The sequence below is a fragment of the Anopheles moucheti genome, chromosome 2 (assembly GCF_943734755.1).
Source record: "Anopheles moucheti chromosome 2, idAnoMoucSN_F20_07, whole genome shotgun sequence".
Classification (NCBI taxonomy): Eukaryota; Metazoa; Arthropoda; class Insecta; order Diptera; family Culicidae; genus Anopheles; species Anopheles moucheti.
The window spans coordinates 49910257-49935241 of record NC_069140.1 but is presented as its reverse complement, the minus strand read 5'-3'; the positions used below and the strand labels follow the sequence as shown (position 1 = coordinate 49935241).

At 43.4% G+C, this 24985-nt stretch overlaps 1 protein-coding gene and 1 pseudogene across 3 annotated transcripts in view; one reads left to right on the top strand and one right to left on the bottom strand.

The window, feature by feature from the left end:
- Nucleotides 1-8746: 8746 nt before the first annotated feature.
- The window catches only part of LOC128299423 (high affinity cGMP-specific 3',5'-cyclic phosphodiesterase 9A), a 128516-nt gene continuing 112277 nt past the window's right edge, over nucleotides 8747-24985 (bottom strand). For 2 of the 3 annotated variants that reach the window (XM_053035386.1, XM_053035385.1), the window contains exons 6-12: nucleotides 20912-21237; nucleotides 17317-17468; nucleotides 14293-14400; nucleotides 13140-13266; nucleotides 12763-13058; nucleotides 12432-12684; nucleotides 8747-11769 (exon numbers count right to left, since the gene is read on the bottom strand). In XM_053035386.1, the coding sequence (XP_052891346.1) occupies nucleotides 9994-11769; nucleotides 12432-12684; nucleotides 12763-13058; nucleotides 13140-13266; nucleotides 14293-14400; nucleotides 17317-17468; nucleotides 20912-21237 (3038 nt within the window). In that variant the 3' untranslated portion in view covers nucleotides 8747-9993. The remainder of the gene's footprint in view (nucleotides 11770-12431; nucleotides 12685-12762; nucleotides 13059-13139; nucleotides 13267-14292; nucleotides 14401-17316; nucleotides 17469-20911; nucleotides 21238-24985) is intronic. The other variant, XM_053035387.1, reaches the window with a different exon arrangement.
- Nucleotides 17816-18368, top strand: LOC128299427 (uncharacterized; annotated as a pseudogene).

Here is a 24985-nt window from a genome sequence, read left to right as displayed (position 1 = left end):
ACAAGGATCCGCCATGTTTGTACATGACGCTTGCTCACGTTATCAGTCACTGTGATGCTATTGATCAATTAAAGATCTTCTACGATTGGCTATTAGTTACACATACTATCAAACAAGGATCCTCTCCGGAGAGCGATCGGTAGACTAAATAGCTCAGGTACTGTGGGGAGAATCCTCCGTCTCGTTTCATCCATCCAGTTCCTACAGTGCGTCTCAAAACTGTACTGCAGGTAAGTTTTTTAATTATTTAGCAGTAGGATATGTGCAGTGCCACTATTTCCGAAGACATTATGTATTGTTTATTGTTCGGTAATTTTCCAATATTCATATCTCTTGTCGCCATGGAATGTCCGGTGGTTTAGAAGGATTCCATGTATAAAGATATTCCATCAATATTCCACATTGTTATTTGCATAAAAATAAACTTGTATACAGTTATGGTACGCACTGTGCTGTTTGGACGAACGGAAAGAGATGCAAGATCAGTCGACGGATCAAGCCCAATGATCACTAGAGGGAAGGGTACGGCTATATGAAATGCAACCACGTGGTACGGAAATTTGTGCTACCTCTTCGTTGATCATGCTCTCTTGGTGTTGGAAACCAAAAATTCCATCGTTTCTGAGCGTTTTCGGTCGATCCCGGCGGGGCATTTTGTCCCAACCGAGGAGCGCACCGAAATCGAACACGCTCTTGAAGTTAGCTTGAAAGTTTCAATCGCGATTGAACAGGAGAGACTTCAACGAGCGGAAATGGCATCAGACAATGAACTTTACGAACTTCATTTTTTTCTCTTTTTACGAAAATAATTAATTAAATTCAATTCATTTTCAATGGAAGTGGAATTGAAAAAATACACACAAATAAAACAATACGAATCTTGTTTAGAATTAAGATGATTGCAGATTTTTATTTTCATTTAGCTACTACAGTCGGTTGTTCTTGTTGTTGTTTTCTCTTCTGGCGCTTCTGCTTTCTATAACGCTTACTGTTAGTTTGCGACCTGCAGTGCGAAGGTACTTCGGTCGCGTACGTTTATCGCGATAACGGATCCCTTTCTCGAGACTCAAAAGATTGTAACTTTCGAGGGTTACTTCAGAGAAGACCAAAACGCAGTGCGTCTCGGGCAAACATCCGTTCTTGAACCCTTGTTGGTTACAACCAATTTTCAACCAAGACTAAACGCTTTAAACAGGCCGAGGTTTCTTTCAATGGATTACTTCGGAGAAGACCAAGTGCAACTTGCATCGGACAAACATCTGTTCTCGAATCTTCTCAAGATCTCTACCAAATCAAAGACGAAGTCGATCGTTCTGTGTCTGGTGTAAAAAGGATGATTTATTCTAAAATCTCGTTTCTTATATACTAGTTTGATAACAATGTATTGGTGAATGTATTATTGAAACCTTGAAACGTATTGGTGAAGACGATCGCGACCTTTCTTTCCTGCTATATTCTCATTTTGATCCTAAACAAATAATTAACCTAAAGTCAAGTGCTATCTGGTTGATAATCCATCAAGGATTCAATGTTTTGCTTAAAAATGTGTTAGAGGCACATATCCTATCCGCCTAGCAATTTGTTTTGACTGAACGTGCCTCTTTTATGGCCGATCCTGTAAACATGCGTTACCTAGTTTTATGGCTTGACCAAATGTAGCTATTGCATTCGTATGGTTTGGTTCATCGCGTTGCTCTTGCCTTTGCGCTATTTTCCCATTACCTTATGCACGCGCGTTTGTTTCCGGTTTCGTGAATCGCGCCTTTCGATGCTCATATGTTTATTTAGGCAAACGATAGCGATCCTTCCACAAGTTACAAGTTAAGCGCATTGCTTTCAAATCAAAATAATCAAAATGAGTTACGTAACAGAAATATCGTCTCGTTCTCAACAGTCGTAGTACACTGACAGATTGTGTCGGTTATAACATCATTACCGGCTTGCAAACTTGCAGAAATTGTGACAATCGAAATACTAAACACAATACTCCACCACAATACTGTTTCGAAACCCGTAGGCTGGACATTTTCACGGTTCAATCGGGGAGAGAAAACAATACCACACCACGAGTATCGTAATGGCAATAGCTTGCGAATATTGCGGATGTGAAAATAAGCATGGTTTCTATTCTAGCATCTAACGGTAGGATCATTTACGAACAGATGAAAAAATCCCGTTCAAGAAATAGAATACATGAATAGGTTGAAGTAAAAGGGCATATAAGGGTTCACGGGGCGACCAGATGGTGTATTGGTAGCGCAGTCGGTCTGTACAAGACAGGACCACGGAAAAATTTCATTTGGACCACCAAACCTCCGTTCGCAGCACTGACTATCCTACGGGTAAATAAAGTAAAAGAAAAAACTAGAAATGGTATGCTTAAACATCCTGAAGATGTCGCGCCGATAAAGAAGAAGGGCTCATTCAATTATTACGTAACGCTGTTAGGGGGGGGGAGGGGGTCAGTACCAGCGTTACGATTTGTTACATATGGGGGAGGGGGGTTTAACTTTTTGTTACGTAACATAAAATAAGATTATACTTAGATTCCTAAGATTTAGAAAGTACTAGAGCTCTATAAAGTATAGAGCTCTAAAGTATATAAGCTCTTTATACTCCCAGCTTCGTTGAACTGAAAATTTTTCACTATATCTACTTTACCAACAAATGTATTTATACTGTCGCCATTTTTTTAGATCCTTTAAATCTGTGTTTAATAAAAAAAAAGTTAGTCAAAAAGGTGAATGAATAGTGAGAATTAACAGAAGATAAATACGAAAAAGAAAGGTTGCTAGATAAATAAGAAAGAAATAGTACTGATAAATAATTTACGTACGAATTCTTGTTCTTAATAGATTACATCGATTCGCCATGGTACTGTAGATTGAAGTAGGTTCTAAAACCGCTTCAAATTATTAGCAACGATCAAGCATGTCAGCCTGGCGTGAGTATGAAATTTATTAGGCAGTATGTTTGTTTCGTTTTGCATTAGTCGAAATACGATGGGATTACATAGATTACTTAAGAAAATTTATTTATTTTTTAACAAGGGGGGGGGGGTCATCCAAATGTTACGTAATTAATGGAGGGGGGTTGCGTCCAGTGTTACGTTTTGTTACAATAGGGGGGGAGGGGGGTCGAAAATTGACAATTTTAGCGTTACATAATAATTTAATGAGCCCGAAGGAGTTTGAATACACTGCATACTTCTCTTGCGTAGCCGTGTAACCGGGCCGATATAGCTAATCAAATAGAAACAAATGTTTTATATAACCAAGGATATATAAAATCCAAGGATATTTTCGATCAATTGTTTACCTTTTTAATTAGATTTTGTGCTATAAATTAACTCTGCTGCTAAATTTCCAAAAATCGCCCAATCGGCACAAGTTGTTTGGGGCCCCCAACACGGCGAGGCCCTAGGCGACCGCCTACTCCGCCTACCGTTTGATCCGCCACTGATCGCGCCTCATAATTGCATGCGGTTTTGTACTGAGTATATAGTTTGCATGAACATACCGACGAGCTGAGCTGTGCCGGTGCCCGAGGGACGTGGACATCGCTCAGCATACGACGATACGGATAAAGAGCAGTGGAATAGATGTTAATATAAAATGTCTTCTCTTTACTAGCTCACGAACAAATGGGTTAAGTATCGCTGTCCGGGCGCTACTCGAGAAATCGTTCGAACCGTAGTTTCAAATGCTGTTGTTTACCTCATAGTCTGCCGGTGTCGAGAGTAATGGTGGATCAATCTGCCCACAAGAATTCGCCATGTTGTTGTTGTTTATTGTTTTTATAGAGACTTTGAGCTGGGCAGCTACATTCGCCTCTAATTCGCCATGTTTGTACATGGTACATTGATATCGCTTGCTCACGTTATCATTCGCTTTGATGCTATCGATCAATGAGAGATCTTCTACGATTGGCTATTAGTTACACATACTATCAAACAAGGACCCTCTCCGGAGAGCGATCGGTAGAGTAAATAGCCCAGGTACTGTGGCGAGAATCCTCCGTCTCGTTTCATCCATCCAGTTCCTACAGTGCGTCTCAAAACTGTACTGCAGGTAAGTTTTTTAATTATTAGCAGTAGGAAACGTGCAGTGCCACTATTCCCGAAGACATTCTGTATTGTTTATTGTTCGGTAATTTTCCAAATTTCATATCTCTTGTCGTCATGGAATGTCCGGGGGTTTTGGAGGATTCCATGTATAAAGATATTCCATCAATATTCCACATTGTTATTTGCATAAAAATAAACTTGTATACAGTTATGGTACGCACTGTGCTGTTTGGACGAACGGAAAGAGATGCAAGATCAGTCGACGGATCAAGCGCTATGATCACTAGAGGGAAGGGTACGGCTATATGAAATGCTACCACGTGGTACGGAAATTTGTGCTACCTCTTCGTTGATCATGCTCTCTTGGTGTTGGAAACCAAAAATTCCATCGTTTCTGAGCGTTTTTGACGGGACGGAACGGCGCAAAATACGAAAGAGATGCAGGATCCGTTTTGCCTTTTCCTCCTTCACTCTAATGCGTTTAATAGGACTGTGAAAGGAATGTTGTTTTATAAACCTTAAATAATCTCACATTCTGGTCATCAAAGAAATTGAATTTATGGGTGTATATGGGTATGTGCCTTGCCTTGTTATCACTGACACCTAACTATGAAAGTAAATAAACGTAAAAATGGTTTGTTGCTGTATGCTATTCTGTGCCAGTGCCAATCTTCTTATCCAAATTGCTGAGCACATTTGGATTGGGTAACATTACCAACCATTGCCCACAAGGAAGCATGTTGCCTTGTTTGACGATCACCAGTTGGTTTTCTTTCAAGGATACTGATCGACCATTGCAATACTTGTCTCGCTGTAAGCAAGTGAACCGTGACTCCTTTCATGCTTTCAGCCCGAATGTAGCAGCAAGCACCATACGCCACTTGTGATGCATCTGCGAAAATGTGTATCTGCAGATTTGTAGCCGAATGTTGTGAAGTGGAGCGCGGAATGCGTAAATCACGAAGTGATTCTAGTGAAGAGTGAAACCTTAACCATACATGCTGTAAGTGCGATGGGAGTTCGCTATCCTACCGTTTGATCCGCCGCTGGTTTTAGATCCAGTATACATACCTTCAAATATTTCAGTCAGTTGGTTTTAATGAAGAATTATTACACAGTAAGTTTCGGACTAAATGACCTAGATAAGGTGCTGTGATATGAATGCGCTTGTACTTCCGCCTTGGTGTTTATGTTACATCTATAGATTTTATTTTCTCTCGATAGTTCCATCCAGTTCCAGATTCAATATGTTCGCTAATTAGTCCCATGTTCGTGGAACATTTAGACGTCTTGTATCGCCCGCTTGTAATATACCTTGTAATATATCAACCCCATCCCTTCCCAAAACCTCCCCTTTTTCCCTTCTTCACCACGTACCACCGATGGTCCACTGGGTTCCGTTGAGGGGAGGGACTGCTGGGTGCCCTTTGCATTTACCACCTATTAATTTATTCTGTTTGACAGTAGTATGTGTCCCCATAGCAATAGATAGTTGTGTGATAGTCTTTACAGTGGAGTCACTTTGCTCTCTTCTAATGTAATAACAACTCCTTTCCCCTGCCGGATACGCTAAGCACCTGGTGCTAACCACACACATACACACGGACACACATACGCGTGCACCTTCGCATGGACAGTTGCTACTTCGTCATGCGCACGATCGGGCCCAGCCCGCAAATGGGTGTGTGCGCGTTCATGGCTATGGATGCACGTGTGCACGTGTGTACGGGTTCAATGTTCGATTCCTCCCCCCCCCCCCCAAAAAAACAACATCGTGCAACTTATCGTTTACTAATCGTTTTTCTACATATTTGGCTGGCGTGTGGGATTCGTTATGTGCGCAACAGATGCAAGGAACCTTGCAAGATCACTCAGATCGTGCATTTCCGCTCTCCGCATCGCTCCGTGCGAGTTGAATGAAGCGGCCCTACTTCTTCACAATTGAACTACTTCACGCTTCGGAGCCAGCTTATAATGGAACGTGGCGCACTCCTAGCACTAAAAACGTAACACTAGAGCCTGGTGCTGCTCTCAAGAATACACACACACACACACACACTTACACACACACATATACACATTTACAAACGTGATTACAATAACGACACACTAGATTAGCTAAATCACCATTTTCTGGTGGCGCTTTCGAAGGTAAGTGGTTTGATAGAGAGGGTGTGTGTTCTTCCCAATTACCGATATACGCATATTTACATCCGTTTTGCCTCATAGTTTGGCTAAATATCAAATTTATAACTAATGTTGCTGTGTATATTCATCTCTTCTTTTAGCATTTATTAGCAAGGTGTTTCTTTTCTTTTTCTTGCGCGAAGGGACGTAGGGTTCGTCTTTGTTTTGTTTTTGCTTCCTGCTCGTAATATCGTGATAAGAGTTTAGTTTGCTTCTATTGGTCCATTTTCGAAAAGTCGCCCTACACAGCTCGCGATTTAGGACACTCACAGGGACGAATACATGCATGCACACAAACACAGACAAACTCCTACAGTGTCCTTCTAAGGAGGCCTTGCTTTTTACCAACCACAAAAACACACGCTACCCTGCCTTAGATCCTTTCGGCTTTCTTTTAATCGATTCCAGTTGCGTTGGAACTTTCAATTTAGAGTGGCCTAGAACATTGCGGCCCTTACTAATGGCACATTGTTTATCACGCCTTATATTCCGTTGCCGTTCTTCAACACGCAACGAAAACGCTTCCCGCGTTGTGGAGTAGTGTGTACTTCCCGTTACTGTAAATATGCCCGGAGCGCGATTCCCTATTCGTTCGTGCTACATCGTTTACTAGATCAAGTCAACCGACTTGTGACACTTTGGACAACTGCAGTTCAAATTTGACGCAACACTAATTTGACATTTTTTGAGATCCTAAACTACACCAGTACCAGCGCCCGTATGTGTGGGATGTGGCGGTAGAAAAGTGACATCCAGCACCTTGTGGCGAGGGCAAGAGGGAGGGACACGTTTGATGGAAAATGCATTGATTGTTATCGGTTTTGGTTTTTTCTCTTGCATTTTTTTCTGCTGTTGTATGTATCGCGATTTGTTCCGTTCCGCAATGCCGGAAATAACATATAGAGTATAGTCATAATGGTTACATTTCAACTTTCCTTTTTAGTTGCTCCTTTGTGTTATATATTGTTTTCTTTTTTTTCTTCTTCTTCCATTCGCAGCTAGCGTGATCTGCCATTTACACGTAATTTTTGTTTTGTTTTGATCAACTTTCCGGTTTAAATATCCTCCTACCGCGTACTCTAATTGCACCTGGTGTGATAAAGCGGAGGCGAGAGGTGGGAAGAAGAAGAATATCAGTCAGGTGGGGTAGCACTTCCTGTTTGACGACACACAGCCACAGCTTTCACATTAAATAGGCTCTTCTTTGTTTCTTTTGTTTTGTGCATTGTTTGAAATTGTGAAAAAGTTTTTAGATGTATACAGTTTAACAAGAAAACATAAATTGTAAATACAGAAAGAGAAACTAAATAATCACAAAAACGAGTTATGAGCAATACAACTGAAAAAAAATGCAACAAATAAAATCAATCAATTTCATGTTCCAACAACAATGGTTCGGGACTGGTGTATGATACACAATGCAATTAGAGAGCAATTGAACATGTTTTGTGTTGTTTCATTCATCAATGATGATGTTATTGTTTCCTTTTGTTGCATACTCTCTCTCTCTCATCTTTGTTAGCTATGTATATTTTTGCACGATTTAATGTCGATTTACTACTTCTTGATAACTAGTGAAACAACAAATTGATTTTAGTATATTACTACCGTTATTGTTGTCACTAACGCTTGGCGCACAAACAGCCAAGGTGGCGAACACTATTGGGTTTTAACTTGTGCTTTAACGGTCCGGGATTTTTTTTTTGCATCTCTCTCTCTCTCACACACACACGCACTGCCACAACCACACACGTACATTCAGTAACAGTTCGTTAGACAACAAGCATTGAGTAGACAGTTTGGTTGTGAATGTATTATTATTTATAATGTCGCCTGCAACATGATTGTTTGTCAGTTCTAATAATATCAAATATCTATGCTGTCGTACTCTACGTCACACCATGCTACGTTTGTTTCTTTGTATGTTTTCTTTTTATGTTTTTTCAAACTCTATTTTACGTTTATAACGTTGTATTGTTTTGTGTCGTTTTCGTGTGTGTGTGTGTGTGTGTGTTGGATGTTTTTATTTTTAGTTTAGCTTTGTTTAAAACATCTTTTCTTCTTCTTCTAACGAATGCATTTATGCGCTTGATCCTCACTATTTTTCCTCATTTGTATGGTTATGGTTTTGCTGTATTTGTTGCTATGGCGCATTTTTGCTTCCTGTCGTCATTAGCGGCATCAGCATTATGATAGTTTGGTAAAAGTTTGCACAAATTAAGTTCGCAGCGAAGCGAGGCAGATATCTGAAACGGCTAAGCATTACTAGGGTGCTTTTAGGCGATGAGAGGAAACTTTTTTTTTGCTGAATCTACCAAAAGGCGCGTGTAGCTGGGTAGGCATTTTCTTGACAGTGCATTTCCTACCGTAGACCAATGCATTAAAAGCATGCAAAAGTAACATCGAATGAAGACATTCTCTTCAACTTCTTTCCTTTTAGGCGCTTGTTGCATATCCGACAGTATGTCACTGCTGCTCTGTTTGTGTTGCATAGGATGTAAAATCAAAATTGTTGTTTGTGTTGGTCTCTATGCTGCCAAAGAATTCAATATTTAGTACATAGCTCTGCCTTTTATACTTTTCATTCAACCATGCAAAAGGAGCGTATTGGATTTCTCGTTAGACCTTCCGTTACCGATAGATACATATTTGTTTCATTGTTTTCTTTTTTTTCTGGTGTAAAATTATGCTCTGTAGAAAAAGGTTGTCAAAGATCGTTGGCTGTATCGTGGTAGAAAAAGGGAACGTGTGTAGTAATTGTTTTTTCGATCAAATTTTGGTACGTTTAGTGATATGTTTTCTTTAGCAGATCTGTTCCTGGAGTTTTGTTACCGCCTGTCTCGTGAGGGTGGTGAGATGGGGGAGTATTTCCATATGAGAAATGAAACATGTTCATGTGTAACATCGATACAATCGTTTCTGTTTTCTTTTATGCACACTATAGTTTAGATTCTCCTTTTCCTCTATTATCTATCGTTTTTGTTTGTATTTTCATCTTCCGCCAAGGTTTCAACTTGTTCTATTTTTGACAGTTGTATTTTTCTTCCTAAGTTTTGGCATGTTCCGTTCTAAAGTCTAACATTATTTAAAGTTCTACCTTTCGTCTTGAATTGTTCTACGTGAATTAAGCTCGCGTGTTAAAAGCTAAAAGTCAATGTAATAAATTTTTTTTTTATGTAATTCACAATGAGAAAAATCATAAGCTTAAAGAAAACATAACATATGTAAAAGATAGTATGAACACAAGCAAGTAGACAGTAAATAGTTAAAACGTTGTCTATTCGAAATGAAAAACAAACAAGAAACAAACTGATAACGCAGTGAACATGCCAGCAAACTGTCCGCCCGCGTGTCTGTGTAGATTAAAACGTTTCAGCCCTTGCTGAAAAACTCACCCGCCCGTCCGGTACGAGCAACTGTGTGGGTAGACACTAGACGCTTTCCGCCGGCGGTAGCGTACGCTCGCAACATTTGCAGATCAGGGAACTCATGCGCTCGGTCAAACAAATCCAGTAGCTCACCAGTGCGGACGTGTGCTTGGAGGAGATGGATTCTGACTCGGCGAATGGTGCTCTGCGTTCCGAATCCATGGAAGCGCGTGCCGGCCCGAGATGCTGCGACTGCGGTGAATCGGCCTGCAGCGAGGTTGAGGTGAGCAAGATGCCCTGCAGCGACGGTTCGTACGAAGAGTTCGTGTGATGTAGCAGATGATGTTGCTGCTGCTGAAGTTGCTGTTGTTGTCAAATGGTTTCATCAGGCGGTGCACTACCAGCACCACCGGTGACGGCCAAGGACGGATCGTCCGCTAATAGCAGCAGAGAGTTATCGGTCCCATTACGCAGTGGCCCTATACCCGATTTACGATCACTGGACACGAGCGCCAAACTGCCACCATCGTTGTCCTCCGTCAGGGAGCGATTGTTGAGCGAAAAGGTGAGACTCTTGTGGCTGCCTCCGCAACTAGACCCAGCGCCACCACCAGTAGTACTGCCGCTGAGACTGCGACAGCAGTGACGTCCGCCGATCGGCACATCCAGACTGTAGGCACGGCTTCGGGCCGCGGCACTCGCTGGTCCACCCAAACCCAACACCTCACTGTGACGGTGCTGCATGAGGATGGGTGAAATTGATTTCGGTTGGTTCATTACCACCGGCGGTCCTCCACCGTAGAAGGACTCACCTGCTACGAGTCCAACCGTATGGTGCTGCTGCTGATGTTGATGATGAACCATCAGTGAACTACTAACACTTGCTGGCTGTTGGCCAGTCATCGTACTATCGCCACATATCGCCACCGGCCCGAGATCTCCCACTTCTACCGTGCGCGACTTCTCCAGACGATGGTCCCGTTTTGGCACACCGGAAGGTTTCGGGATGCGCTCGGGAGCATTTGCCGCCAAGAGCTGCAACTTTTTCGATTCCCGCGAGTCAAAGTTAAAGCTGAGCCGGCCGGTCAGCTGGCGCAACCGGGACAGGAACGATTTTGAACCGGTCGACGCTGAGGACGATGACGCGTTCGCTGGACGGCCCGCCGGTCCATTATTGCTGCCATTACCATTGCCACCCTTAACACCGCCTCCGCCTGCTTCCACATTACCGCCACCTCCGACACTCCCGGAAATGGTCCCATCGGTTCCGCCGCCACCATCACCACCACCAGCGGGGCAGCCCGCCACCGGGTGCATTCCCGGCGCACCCGCAAAAAAAGCTTCACGCCCATCGAGATGCCTGGCGTGACTGTTCGACGCAGCACTGTGCGTGTTCTTATTGTTGCTAATGCTATTGTTATTGTTGTTATTATTATTGTTATTGTTGCCGTTGCCTTCGGTGCTTTTGTTGTTGCTGCTACTGTTGTTGTTGTTGTTGTTGTTTTTGTTCTGGCTGTTATTGTTGTTGCGCAGCTTGTCCAGCTTTTGCTGCTGATTAAAGCTCAACATTCGGCAAAAGTGTTTCCCAGCGCCACTACTCGATGCGCCACCCGTTCCACTGTTGCTGTTGTTGTTTTTGAGATTTGCCACCGCCGATGCGGCGGCCACCGGGCTGCCACTGCCATTGCCAAACAGCTTGCCCAACCTTTGTTTCCCCGTCACCGGCGGTGGTACGTGCTGGGCAGCCGGATCTGTCCCTGTCGGCGCTGTATCGTGCGTGCTGTTCAGACTGGTGCTCTTGTCCGAAGACGAATACATAGTGTCGTGGTCAAGGCTGCGGTGCTGCCGCTGATGGTGGTAGTACAGCACGCTGTTGTCTGAGTGGACCGTCTGTATCGGGACGCCGTCGGACATGCGCCGGTTGTTACTGTACTGGTCTAGACTAATGGCGCGATTCGAACCAAAATACGTGCGATTATTAGTATGCTGTATGTTGCCGTGGGAACCACGGGTGCGCGTACCTGTGGTGTAGTATTCACCGATCATCGAGGGGCGCTTCTCGCGGCTACCCTTCCGGGAGTTCGGGTGCGACTGTTTGCGGTGGATGCTTTCCGTGTCCACCTTAAATTTGGACGTTTTCTCTGCCACCTGAGACGGGTATGGTTCGGTATGCGGGTATACGAGTAGGCCGCCACAGGCAGTTTTGGGCAAGGCGTGTACACAGTTTCATTTTTGTTCATTTACGTAACGCCGTTACGTGCCAATGTGGAGCATGTTTAACGCCAACGGGTTTACACGGTTTGAGGCACACGGGAACAGATGCGTTGCGTTTGTTGTCGACGGGACACACACAGACACAGTTGGTTGTAAGCCGATTGATCGAAGAAGGAAGAGTTGTTGCCATCGGGAAAAGGGGGAGAAAGAAAAACATTGTTATTACGAACGAAAGTAATCGTTGCTGCTGCGCGGACTATTTATGGTGATGTTTTAGCATTCGCACTAGATCAAGCATGAGATCAGTCCTGCTGAGTTTAATGTATAGCGATTGAGTATTTGTTTAAGCGTGTTCCATCCATTGTTTCAACCCAAAGCGTTGTGCATCAGATATTGCAAATTAGCTATGCGATGTATAAATACATAAGGAACGTGCGCAAAAGTTTCGATATGGCCGACACTGTTTTGCAATGACACTAAATGAATAGATGCGCTAGCGTTTAATAGATGGCTACACTAGAACTAGCACCGGGTGAATCGATCTCGGCACCTCCGTTCGGAAGAGCGCACAGTCTGGGCACATCGGCCCCACTTACGTCGACTTCGGTGGCCGTCTCGGAGTCACCGCTTTCGCTGCCCTCCGGTAGATCGTGCAGTTCGGCTGCAATTAAAATAGGCTCATCAACAGACGTGCGAGATGCGGACTTTTGCGAGGGAATACTACGTCGAGATTTGACGCTGATGCCGGACTGCGACCGTGGCAGTTGCGGTGAGCCACCGCTCTCGGAGGAAGCGGCCTCCGCTTCGGCGATCGATCGACGGGTTTTGTTTGCGGCATCGTTCAGGCGTCTAAAACAAAACGAAACGATATGTGAGATAGCATGCAAAGGGGACATTTCGCTGGCAAACGTTTGCTACACAACGTACCGATAGTAATCCAGAGCGACCCGCACCGGCGTGATGATAAGATCGGTTAGTTCCGGCAGCAGGTCACCAAGTGCTTCGAATAATGGCAACAGTACGAGACCGATGAAGCGCACCTGACTACCCGGCTTAGACACCTTGTCGGGATCCATAAACGGGGTCACCGGTAGACCTTCGGACTTTTCCGCTGCGCTTTGTGCGAAGAACTCTTGCAACAGTCGATCAACCCAAGGTTCCGCAACGTCCATCGGACGCGCTTCGTTCGAAATATCCGCCACCTTGATCAGTACCATGCAGAGCTGTATAAAACGAACGACAACAGGATGAGCGGAGTGAAGATCACCAGAAGAGATCACTGCTGTTGCAGCAATAATGCTTACCAGATTCGTGTGAACCTTGTTGCCGTAATCGAATTCGGGTGTAGCCTCTTGAAACTGCGTGAGGATTTCGTTATGTCGGGCCATATCGGTGGCCAATATGCACCGGATAATTCCCTCGCGTACATCTCTGTAAAACAATGGGAAAAGCATGATCAGAAGTGGTATGAAAAATTACAATTGTGGGAGTAGTAGCATGCAATCCGTGTGTATGATAAAGAGAGACCGAGCAGAACGAATGGAGAATGCAGCTAAAATAGCAGCCGTCACGATGAAGTTGAAATGAAAATTACTACAGCACACGTGCCCAGAGCCTGCGTCGATTTCTCTGTCTCCATCGCAGATTGGCGCCATTTACCTCGCCGATTGGAAACGATTTACAAGCACCATAGCGCCTTCGGGTAGCCCAATTACCGGCACCTTGATGCCTTTCGTACCTTCCACTCAGGGCGTACCACTACGCGCTAATGAGCGGCCCGTGGTTGTAAGCTGATGAAGGTGTTGTCGATCGCCGCTGGGTTGAGTTCAATCTCACTTTCAATTACTCAGCTCGAGCGTACACTAGCGTACGAAAGCATAGATCCGGTTTCGCCCATCTTGGGGCGTACGATGACGTTGGGAGCGCACGATTGCTTCGAAGACGCCATGCATTAATCATCATTAGATGTCATACCAATTAGATGCACCGATGTCTTCTGGGGCTGGTGCAGTTCGCCCGGGAAGGAATCCGGATGGAACAACGCAGCACACAAGTGTGACGATGCGCAACAGGTTGTTGGACGAATAATAGACCACGCATGTCGCGTTGACCCTTCGCACACTGGAGGTCGTCAATTAGCTTGTAATTAAGTTCATCTTTCTAGCGAACAGCTTTCAGCATGGAAAGGTTCATATTCATGGTATTTGCTCTGGTGTTTGCTCGGTACGGGATGGTGAAATTAGTTGGAAAATAGAGCACGAAGTCATTTTTTTTTACAGAGCAACGCAAATTGGTTACCAAACTTCAACCCGTTTCAGTTTCAACTTTACCACAGCTCATGTCAAGCCAATATCTAAACTAACTGTTGCTCGTATCAACATGTTCGTTGGAACATTGAAAAGTATCAATGTCGGTTCGTTGCCTTTGTTTTTCGTATTTTGCCAATGCTACACTTACTTGTACATCTCCTTGCTCATGTTGCGAAATATGTTGCATTCCGGATGTTCCAGCAATCGAAACGCGATCGAGCAGTGGTGGTTTTCCAGGGGTGAAATGTCATTGTACCTGTGGAGCGAAAGGAAAAGGGGAATTGAGGCGTGTTAGGGACGTAAAAAATAAATCGAGCAATTTTGTAACTATCCGAGCGCGTCGGAGTTAGCCCCGGTCAGTGCTGCGTTATGGCACGAATCCTCTCTATAAAGCACTAGGAATCACTGGCATCTGGTACTCGAAACGGGAGCTTTATTGGTATCGTATAATCTCTTTCCTTCCCCCACCGGGTCTCGTCCAACCGACAAACGACAAATGGGCAATGGAAAACTCGAAGCTCAACGGTCTGGAAGCTTCTTTTTGCCGCACAAATGCACAATCCCCCCCACAACCCGTGTGTTTGGGTGGCCGCAGGCACAGGGCATGCGAGCACTGAAGCGAAAGGCGCTTCAATTGGACAAACAAATGGTTCAATCAATTTGTGCAGTCAACAAACTCGGCTCCGTATGCGTTTTTGCAGTCAGACCGGGCAGATAGCGTTTGCTGTAGAATTTCAGAAATCTATGGGGATCAGCCGGATGGACACTGACGCATCTATCCAAACTTTGGGCTTTAGATTTTCGACGCAAAGAAAGTTATCCTTGTTGTTTGTTTTACTGCAATCTTTCCCTAGATTTAGTTGTCTCTCTATATGTAGTCGTCCGTTTATAGTTTGGTTTGGTTTTACTACTAGTCTAAAGGATTTTTTTATCACATCTTATTTGTGATTGTCACAATTCTTTCTAGATTTCGATCTTTACGACATTTGCACTTTATGTAGTCTGCTCAATAAGATCGAAAATCCTGCTTTATAAACTAATTGAGGAAGTTTATGACGGTATGTGTCTGTAATCCACTGGTGTTAAATGAAAAATTGTTACTGTAAAGAACGTTGCAAAGCCAAGTTTTTAAGAGTTTACGTGTTTTTTCTGGCAATATTGGAGTTTTTTTACCTGGATTTGGTTCAAATAGAATTAGACTGCTTCGAAACATATTTGGATTAACTAGCACATCCTAGCACCCTTCTCAAAATCAATCTGCTTCAATTCTAAGCTTTCTTCGCCGACGCATTGAAACCTTTTGCATTCACACATTCACAAAAAATTTCCGATGTGTGCGTTCAAAAAGCTTAGAGCTGAATCTCATTTTATTTGGGAACGATCGCGCGCAAGTTAATTGTCATAATCGAACTTTAGCTTCTGTATAAAGCTTTTTTATATTTTGATCTCGCAATTTGCTTAACGCACTTTTCTTCACTATTCGCGAAATCACGTGTCGTTCTCTCTTCCACTTGAGAAGGAAGGGTGATCCTTACGTCTTACAGGAAACGTCTGCTCCTGACAATTAGCGTCTTGCGTCGCTTGTTCGGCGTGACAGCAACTGTCACCACAGTCGCAAATCTCGTTGACCGTTATCACGGTCGCTACAGAACTATGAGCAGTCTAGTATTGTTTGAACCGAGTCCAGAAAAAGCTTCGACTTTTACAGATAAAATCGAAAAAACTCTGTGGCATTGAGAAAACTAAATTGAATTAAAAAATTATATATATAAATATAATAAAAATTAATATAAAAAAATAAATAATTAATATAATAAATATAAAAATTATATTGAATTATACAATTTTAATAGCATATAGCAGGATTGACTCAAAATTAGGATCGTTCCCATACACGCAATACAACTAACAATCCAGCACTGGGTAAGTGAAGTCAAGGAAAGACTTTCAAGGAGACGAATTGTAAATCTACTACCATCTCAATCTATAATACCATTAGAATATGAAGAAAATGAGTCTATCGATTTAATCTGCTTAAAAGTAATCGAATTTTGAATAGGATTGTAAGTCTCTTGATATTGAAATGCCACGAAGGTCCATACATTATTCATCAATGATTTTACAGCAAAACGCTGCTATTTGATGTATTATATGTTTCCTAAAGAACGAAATTCCGTTTGATGTGCAACGACCGATAAGCATCCCTTGTCCAATCGGTTCGCTACCTTCAGTGCTTGTAAAACTTTAAACCAGCGTATCTCACAAATACCTGCACCTTGCAAAACGGCCCCGAAGCCATTTGTTTGTTGTTTGCCCGATCGGATAACGATGCCATCCAGCCATCCAGGATCGACAGCTTCATTAGCTAATGGAAGCATGTTCCAAATTGGTAGGAAAATTTCAATTCTACCGTGTAACAGCGTTAGGCCACTTTGTTTCCCCACCGTTTAGGAGTTTCGTGTTAGCTCAAATAACGCAAAGTTTCCACCGCGGAAAATACTTTCACAAGTATTCTCTCGCGCTGACCACCGACCGGTCGAACTTTGTTCGATGGTCGCAAAGTTTTTAGTACAGCATGGCTCTTCCCATGGCTTGCGAAAATTTGCCGAAACTTGAACTTGAAGCTTTCAACATCGCATTGCTACCATTTTCTAGTGGGCGGCGCATTGGGGATGGGATTGGTTTCGCAACTCTCAGCGGAAGGCTTTTTCGTGGGGTTTCGCTAGAGGCCGAGAACTTTTCATCGCTGGCACTGTGCTGGGAAGCACCCCGGTGTCTACGAATTGGCTTGACAAACTTGATTGCACCAGTAGCAATATGGTAGACACGATGATGGATGCTCTTGACCACACAATTACGACTAACGTGTTCTTTCGTGGAGCTCATTGACGCCCTTTTCAAGTGTCAAATACGAGACGACGACGTTGATGTGCTGTTGCGTTTGGAAGCAATACGCCCGCAACTGTTCATTACATCTTCCAATTTCGGAACGGCGCGTGCAGTCCTGATGGCGCCACTTAATTAGCTCCATTGAAAGACTTATTTGAACGGTACTGTGACAATTGGACGATCGTTAGTCACGGCGAGGTGTTGTTTGTCTATCGCCACATAAATTCTGTTTGCCCCTTCACTCCACTGACGTATTGCGTTGCGTTGCGCATTTTCCACGTACCTCAATGCTAGCTCCGTTCGTGCATTAATCTGATAGATATTGTTGTAACCGGGGTGGTCCAAATCGTGACAGATGCAGGACACCAGCAAGACCAACACCTCCAGCTCGCCTAGCCGTTGCACCAGATTCGTGTGCCATGCGATGGCGTACATCTGAAATAGAGGAAACGGAAATAGCAAAACATCAGCAAGAGGGAAATGGGGTCGAAGTTGGTAGTGAAGAAAATTGGGTCTTCCCGAACGAAATTGTCCTGCTAATAAATGCATGCGAGTTTCAGAGACATAACCACTTCCGACAGCTTCGATAATGTCTGTAGTAATGGTCGATGGCCACTCTGAGTGACCGTACTGTGCTTGATTACTTTGGGAAATCATCCGCACTATAAGGTGGGCCAATTTACTGTTCACAATCGCAGGAAATGATAATCGGCATGATGGTCCGGTGGGAGTCATCATTTTCCGTCCATTCGATACGAAACACCCCGGAATCGAATATAAAAATGGCAACAACCAAGCAATTCCTCAGCAGACACGTAAGGGAAATCGAAGCCACCGGTTGGATGAGAAAAGAATGAAGCAAGATTTGAAACTGATTTGTCTTGTGGTTGCCGGTGTCACGACACTGCTCCTCGTGCTGCCGTGCGTGTCAACAGGTGGGTGAATAAGTGTGTTTGGTAGAGTTCTCGATTAATTAATACACGGTTTGGGCAAATTCACAATTTCTTACAGCACAATCACCAGTTCCGTACTATGAGCAAAGGCATGGAATTGGACCACTATCTTGGAGTGAGCAGGCCTACTTGCGGAGACTGGTAGAGGAGGCGGAGGAGGAGGAGGATGGTAGTATGGAAGTGACCACAAATGCTGGCGAAGCAGATGGCTCAGATGCTTGGGAAAATTCGTGCGTCAGTGAGCCGGTTAATGCTGGCGGTTTCAGCGTGGAGGACGAGGTAAAGGAATCGGATGGAGCTAGCCAGGAGGGTGTGTAGATAGTGGCGACAGCACTATGACCACGTGTAGTACCAGTAGGTGCACTAGCAACATGATAGCTATCATGCACAACTGAAAGACTTGTTTAGAGCTTCTTTGATCTTCTACGGAAAGAACCTTTCTATAATGGGCGCAATACGGGAGCATATTTCGGGATTTATAGGCAGAAGGTGAGTTAAGGTGAGGGAGATATGGACCGAAATATTACACCGTTGCGCAAGAGCGGTGCAAACTGAGCAAGAATAATTGGTTGTGCCGTGTAATGTACGATACTGTCATTTTGCACTCGCACATATTCTATCCTACTGTCCCAAAACGGCACTGCTTGGTCACAATTACCGATGCGTAATGCGTCGTTGTACTATAAATTTCATTCCATGCACGACAGATGTTTGCACTATGCGGGGAAGTTCTAGCTTGACCGTTCCGTGCTGCAATTAGAGGAAATGATTTAGTGGTGCAGTGTTGTACTATTTCATCGTTTCACCAGAACACCATGTCCGAGGCATAGTAATCTTCTGCGCCACTGCGTCACATTAGTCAAACTCGATTTTCCTCCCACTTTGTTACATCAGCATGTGTGTGTGTTGATATTAGAAGGTGCTTTCGAATTCACAGGTACATTACTAGCTGCATGCTGGGAGTTGTGAAATGCAGAAGTCGTGCAAATACGCTACACATTCAGCATCAGTGATGAAACGATGGTACCATCACCGTATCGGGTGTGTTTCTTGGGTGGAATATTTTCTCCCTGTTCTGCATAACGAATCTAATGTTCTTTTCAAATGCACTCAGGAGCGAAGAGTGCTAGCACACCAAGCGCATCAACGAGTGACGTACGATATGATGACTAGTGAGGACAATAAAAAGCCATACATTACATTCATGCCGCACACAGCAATGGGAGTGCACATACTCTAGCAGATAGAAGAGTACGTAATACGTTACCCGGAATACAATCATAGTTCTCTGGGTAGTGTGTCTCTGTTGAGGCGGCATATGAATTTATGACATTATCACACACTCGATGCATTTACAGAATTCCTTTCGTATGTTCGAAGTAAAGCTTTAATCTTTCTTGTGTTGCTTTTTTTTGCTTACCACGCAACCATTGTCCGAAGACGATTGCATGCAAATAGTTTTATCTAGCGTAAGCCTTTCTCATCACCGCTTCCTGAGTGTCGGTTCCCTTTCATCGGTCCGGAAGGACGTCAATTTATTTATGTCTGTTCAACACCGTTCGACAATGTGTCAATCGGGAATGGGGGGAAAAAGAGCTAGTAACGGAAATATGTGACATCCCAACGGCTCCGGCACTCATTCAAATCCAAAACCTTGCACGTGCTCTTCCTACCAAGCACAAATGTGCTAATCGACCGAAAGTAACCTACCCATTGCAGCAAAAAAAAAACGGTACCTACAGCACACCATCACGATGGTTTGATGGATTGAGCGATCAAGTGAAACTGATGGATGTCATTTTTCCCATTGTTATGCTCGGCCCTACAACGTGTCCCACAGCCGTATAGTGACGATGCATTATGCAACCACATTTAGGGCTCTTGCAGCAAAACCGAACGCAACCATGCGCCCCGCAGCGAGGCAGCGCAAAAACCGGGTTCGACACCGTTTGCTATCGCCAGCTGCAAAAGGAAAAGCGTCTGACGTCAGCTTTTCACGCTAATTAAACGGTGACCTCGTCGGTTGCATTTGCCACGGAAAATTGTCGCAGTGTGCAAGGTGTGGGTGGGAAAAATCATTTCACAGATTAGATTGCCACCCTGAAACGTTCCGCTTCCGTGTACTGGAAGTCATTCGAAGGATTTGAAATGTGTCAGACTGCGAAGTAGCTCCGATGCTGCGTCTCAAGGAACGAACGGTGGGCAAAAGCACGATAATCTTTGCCGGTTTTGGATGGTATGCAATTATTAGCACACTTTTCTCAGAAGAGTGGTTCGTTTTCGCAGCGTCAATGCTTCGTTTCCATCCAGCGAATCGTTGCAACAGTTTGGTCTAGGAAACAAGTGTCGGGCGCTCAAATTCTCGGGTAGATTCCCGTTGCCACTGGAGAGTTAAGAGGAGAGATTAAGTTTCGTGGAAAGAAAGGTCCGGTTTAAAGAGACTTATTTGAAACATTTCTGCTGCTTGTACAATAGAGGCAACTTAGCAAAATTATTCTATGAAATGAAGTTCAATGAAGTTTTATTTGATAAGAAAACAAAACAGAGAAGTGCTCTTTTTCCAAATTGATTCGAGTTGGTAAGGTTCTTACTGGAATGCCGAGTGTGTCCAGAGTAGTAGAAGCATATCATGCTGCATATCCTTGTTTATTCAATATACTAAACTGTGTGCTTGAACATTATAAACCAATCAAAGTGTATAAATTGGTACATGCTGCGAAGGAGGACGAATGATCCACCATCCCGTAAGCCCCTTCTCGGAACAGCGTAACAACATCAAACCAGCAAAGAGTATACTCCCGCAGCGAATCATTCGGATGGAATGAAATTTCCAAGAAATGCATAATGATACCCCATCACATTTTCCAGCGAATCACTACATACTTACAGGATGCGGCAACATTTGCGTGGCGCATTAATACTTACCATTTGGGCGACGCAGAAGCAGTGCCGATAGTTGTGGAACGGTACATCGTTGTAGTGCTTGTACACCTCGTACAGCCACTCGCGCAACGTCCCGATCGGTATGTTAAACTTTTCCAGCAAATTCAGCTCGACAAACATCGTCTGCATCAGGTGGATCACGTCCCAGTCTTCCCATTCGTACGAATCGAATGCTGGCAGCCGCAGGGCGGCCTTCACCTCGTCCGATAGCGTCGTGTCGCACGTCTCCAGGAAGCGCTGCTTCACGTCCGTGTGCTTTGGTAGGCTAGTTTTCCGATGCGGTGGACCGCGCGGTCTACTCGACAGACCTGAAGCGAAACGGTAACGAAAGCGGGCACTACTTTCAGATGCTTGCCGTAAACAACACAACCGCGGAAAAAACACAACATTAAGAATAGTCAGAGCTGAGGGATGGAAAAGAATGCCGCTGCATTTCCAACGCCAAAGTTTTCCCGGACTGCAACTGTGCATGTGTGCAGGTTGTGGAATGTGAAAGGTTTTAGTTGGAAAATTCATTTAAAAGCCCTGTCAAGCTTATTTGTTGGAAAGCGGGGCTGCAAAATTTATTGCGATTTCTGTGAAGATCCGGAAAACAATCTTATTAGCGCATTGATAAATGGAGCAGCTTTTAAAATGTGTTTTTTTTTCTGTGGAAAATTGACATTACAAGAATAACATAAACAGAAAAATTTAACGATTTCTTTTCAAATGTACTACCCTGTATATCGCAATACTAAAGAGAGATATATTATTGTTATTATGAATATTTATAAAGGTACGCATTGGTACCAGAAATTTAAAAAAAGAATATTATTAAATGTTGGCCTAAAAAAGATGTGACTTGGGATTAGTTAGGTGGCATTTTCTGACAGGAAAAATTGTGTGTTTTGGTAAAGGAAAACAGACAACGTACTGTGAATAAATTGAAATTGCGTTCAGACGCGAGTTACGATGTCCGTCAATTTGGAAAACATAGTTTTGAGAAAATTTCATTTGAAAATTTTGAACCCTTACTCGGTGTCCTCTCTGTATCTTTGAAAGAAAAAGAAACACTTTTTCCTTAAAACTAGTAGAATGTACTAAATCCAAAAAGGGTGGCAGTCAGTTTTTTTTTTGCAATCTTCTTTTTACAAGCTATCTATTGCGTGCGTCATTACTCTATACAATTTGATTACTTGGGATGTATCGAAGTGTAAAAAAATGAATGAAACAAATGCTTGTTTCCCATGTTCGTCTGTAAGATTAGGTAATAAACTTCCGCCCAGTAGGATGCTACATAGTATCCAAGAGTCATGGCCAATGAATCAATTGATGAGTTTTTCTCCCTTTCCTTCCCTCCTGTTCCTTCCACCTTGTACACCTACGGCAGTGGCTGTAGATATTGCAAAACGATCCTTTTGAAGCTTTTCTTCCACCAGAGTCCACTGAACGCCGGGACCAGTGAACACCGTTGAAAGAACATGCACCGGAGCGATGGACAAACTGTAACAAAAGGGATACACGGTGCATTGTTTGTTAGGCTCCCACACCTTATCCGGCGGAACAAAAAGATGCTTCTCGTGCTCGGGACGACGAACTTCATCATGCTCCTAGGAGCTGTTGCAATGAATGAGTTGTTGATCGTTAATACACGGTTTCATGTGCGCACAATGATTGAATATTGATGTTGGTCCAATTCCTTTTGTAAGAAAAGTTCGCACAGGAGTGATTCGATGACAATGGAACAACAATACAATCGTATCGAATGGACTTCGTATACAAAAACACACACACATACGTAAACAGATACAAATACATATCCACAATCCCATCGGAAAAAATTGGTATACAATGATCGATCGCAACATACCGATCGGTCCACGTGCCCGGTCCAATTCGTATGACGGAAAAGAATGAAACAATAGAGGCAAAGCTGGTATGTTAATAAAAAATGGAACAAACATTCCTCGCTATCGGCATCAGCATTTTAAGGGTGAAAAAGCCGAGAGTATCAGCGAGAGAGGTCACAAAAATCGAATTTCCACGCTTCGATGGAGCTACCAATGGTGGAAGACGGAGCAAGCCGGAAGATTCCGTGACCATCAAACATTTCGTCCCCGCTGCCCAATTGGGAAGCATGGTTTTGACCAGGCAGACGGGTATTTGGGAAAAATAAAACTAGAAATAAATTCCTGCCTATCCGGAGTATTTGAGAGCAGAATACCAAAACAAACAGACATGCCTCCATTCCAGAATGGACATTTCGATTCAGTTGGCTTGAGTACGACCATACGATAACCGGTACGACGAAAAATGCATTGAGCGTAAAAATGCAGGACTCGAAATTAATTCGCCTGGCAGCTGGATTATTTTGTTCATAAATATCAATATTTGAGTGCTGGACCGAGCGTGTTCTATTTATTCCAATATCAAATAGAGAGATTCTTCGTGAATCTTTGTTTGACCAAACAATTGCAGACATAAATGAAAAGATCGCAGAGAGAATTTGAGATTTGCAAAATGAAATACCTGCCATTTTAATCAATACTTTTGGCACGAAGTAATGCTAAAGATTTCATTCATTCATCTCTGCTTTGCGAGTGATTTACGATTATTTACGAGTGATTTAAAACCAAAAAAATAATTGGGAAAACTTATTTGTACAATTGTACATGTTCAATAATTCGATCGATGGAATCCAACCTTCAAAAACAACCAAAGGAAGTTATTTTGATTAATGTTATCCTTGCCTCGTGTCGCAGTATTCCGCACTTGTACGCCTGACCATCCTGTATGTGCACCGTATATATTTGGCTCTCCACAATTTCCCTATCTTTAAATTAAGTCGTTACGCCCCGTAATGACATAATTGATGGGGATAAATTATCGAATCACTGTCTGCAACAGGATCATCATTACCCGCGTAATGTTCGCGAAACCGGAGAAGATGATGGATACGCTACCGTATTGTGGCGCACAATTTAATGAAGCACAACACGCCCTCATCTACCGCTTGCGCGTTGCTTTGCACGACGCGAAAACAGCTAAACCTTTTCAACTGAAACCAACCAAAAAACAAACACATTTTAATGAGGAACGAACAGGGCACAATAACGCAAAAGCAGTCGACCCATTATGATCATTAGTTATGGTGATCGGTTACGAATGTGTTTGTGTGTGTGGCCTGGCGTTTGGCAATGTTTTTTTTTCGTTTCCCTTCTTGTAAAATAATGAAACGGTGGAGACTAAATCGATGGATTATCGCGCCTTTTTTGCCCCACGTCTATTACGTCAACGGTCATCCGTGGTCATCATTTGCTCTATGTCAAATTTACAACTCCTGATGAACGTCCTAGTTGCTGGTTTCGTTCGCGAACGAACAACCTGCGCTCGAAAACGTTTTCTTTTCCACCGAGGATGTTTCTTCATTTCGTTATTGCGTTACGTTATCTACCAGCGTTATCCACTGTCAAATCATCAATCTTCAATGGGGGACCAGAACACACACACAGAACACACGTCCAATAACGCGTGTGATCGTTGCTCGTTCGCAGACAGATCAACAACGTGCCCGGTGCATTAAGAAAGTGTTTTGCGATTGAGCTATGCCTTGGGATAAGCTGGATGTAGCACAAAATAAAAAAAAAGGTACGGATTGGTCGAGTGAAAAGTGGATGAAATGTAACCCCGTTAGCTTTTGCAACCAATTATCCTTTTATACCGTTCCAAAGAAGGATATCGATCTAAATTCCACTCAGGTGGCTGGTTCTCGTGAGCAATACTCTTCTCTTTTTTTGTTATTTGTGGCAATGTTTACGCATCCTGAAGGTATCCTACCGGTGAATTCTGTTGTGCAGACCATCGTTTTCGGTAGCGTCTTGAAGGTTTTGTGAAACTCAAACCTATTTTCTCTCTTGATAAGATTGATTGCAACGGTACGTGGGATTTGTGCGAATTTGCTACACAAGGTCGTTAGCCTTGTGCCGATAGTACATAGAGCAAAATGTTGATTTTTTTTCACTTTATTCTCCAACTTTGCTGCCTTTAAATATTCAAGGTGAAAGAGGGCATTAGAAG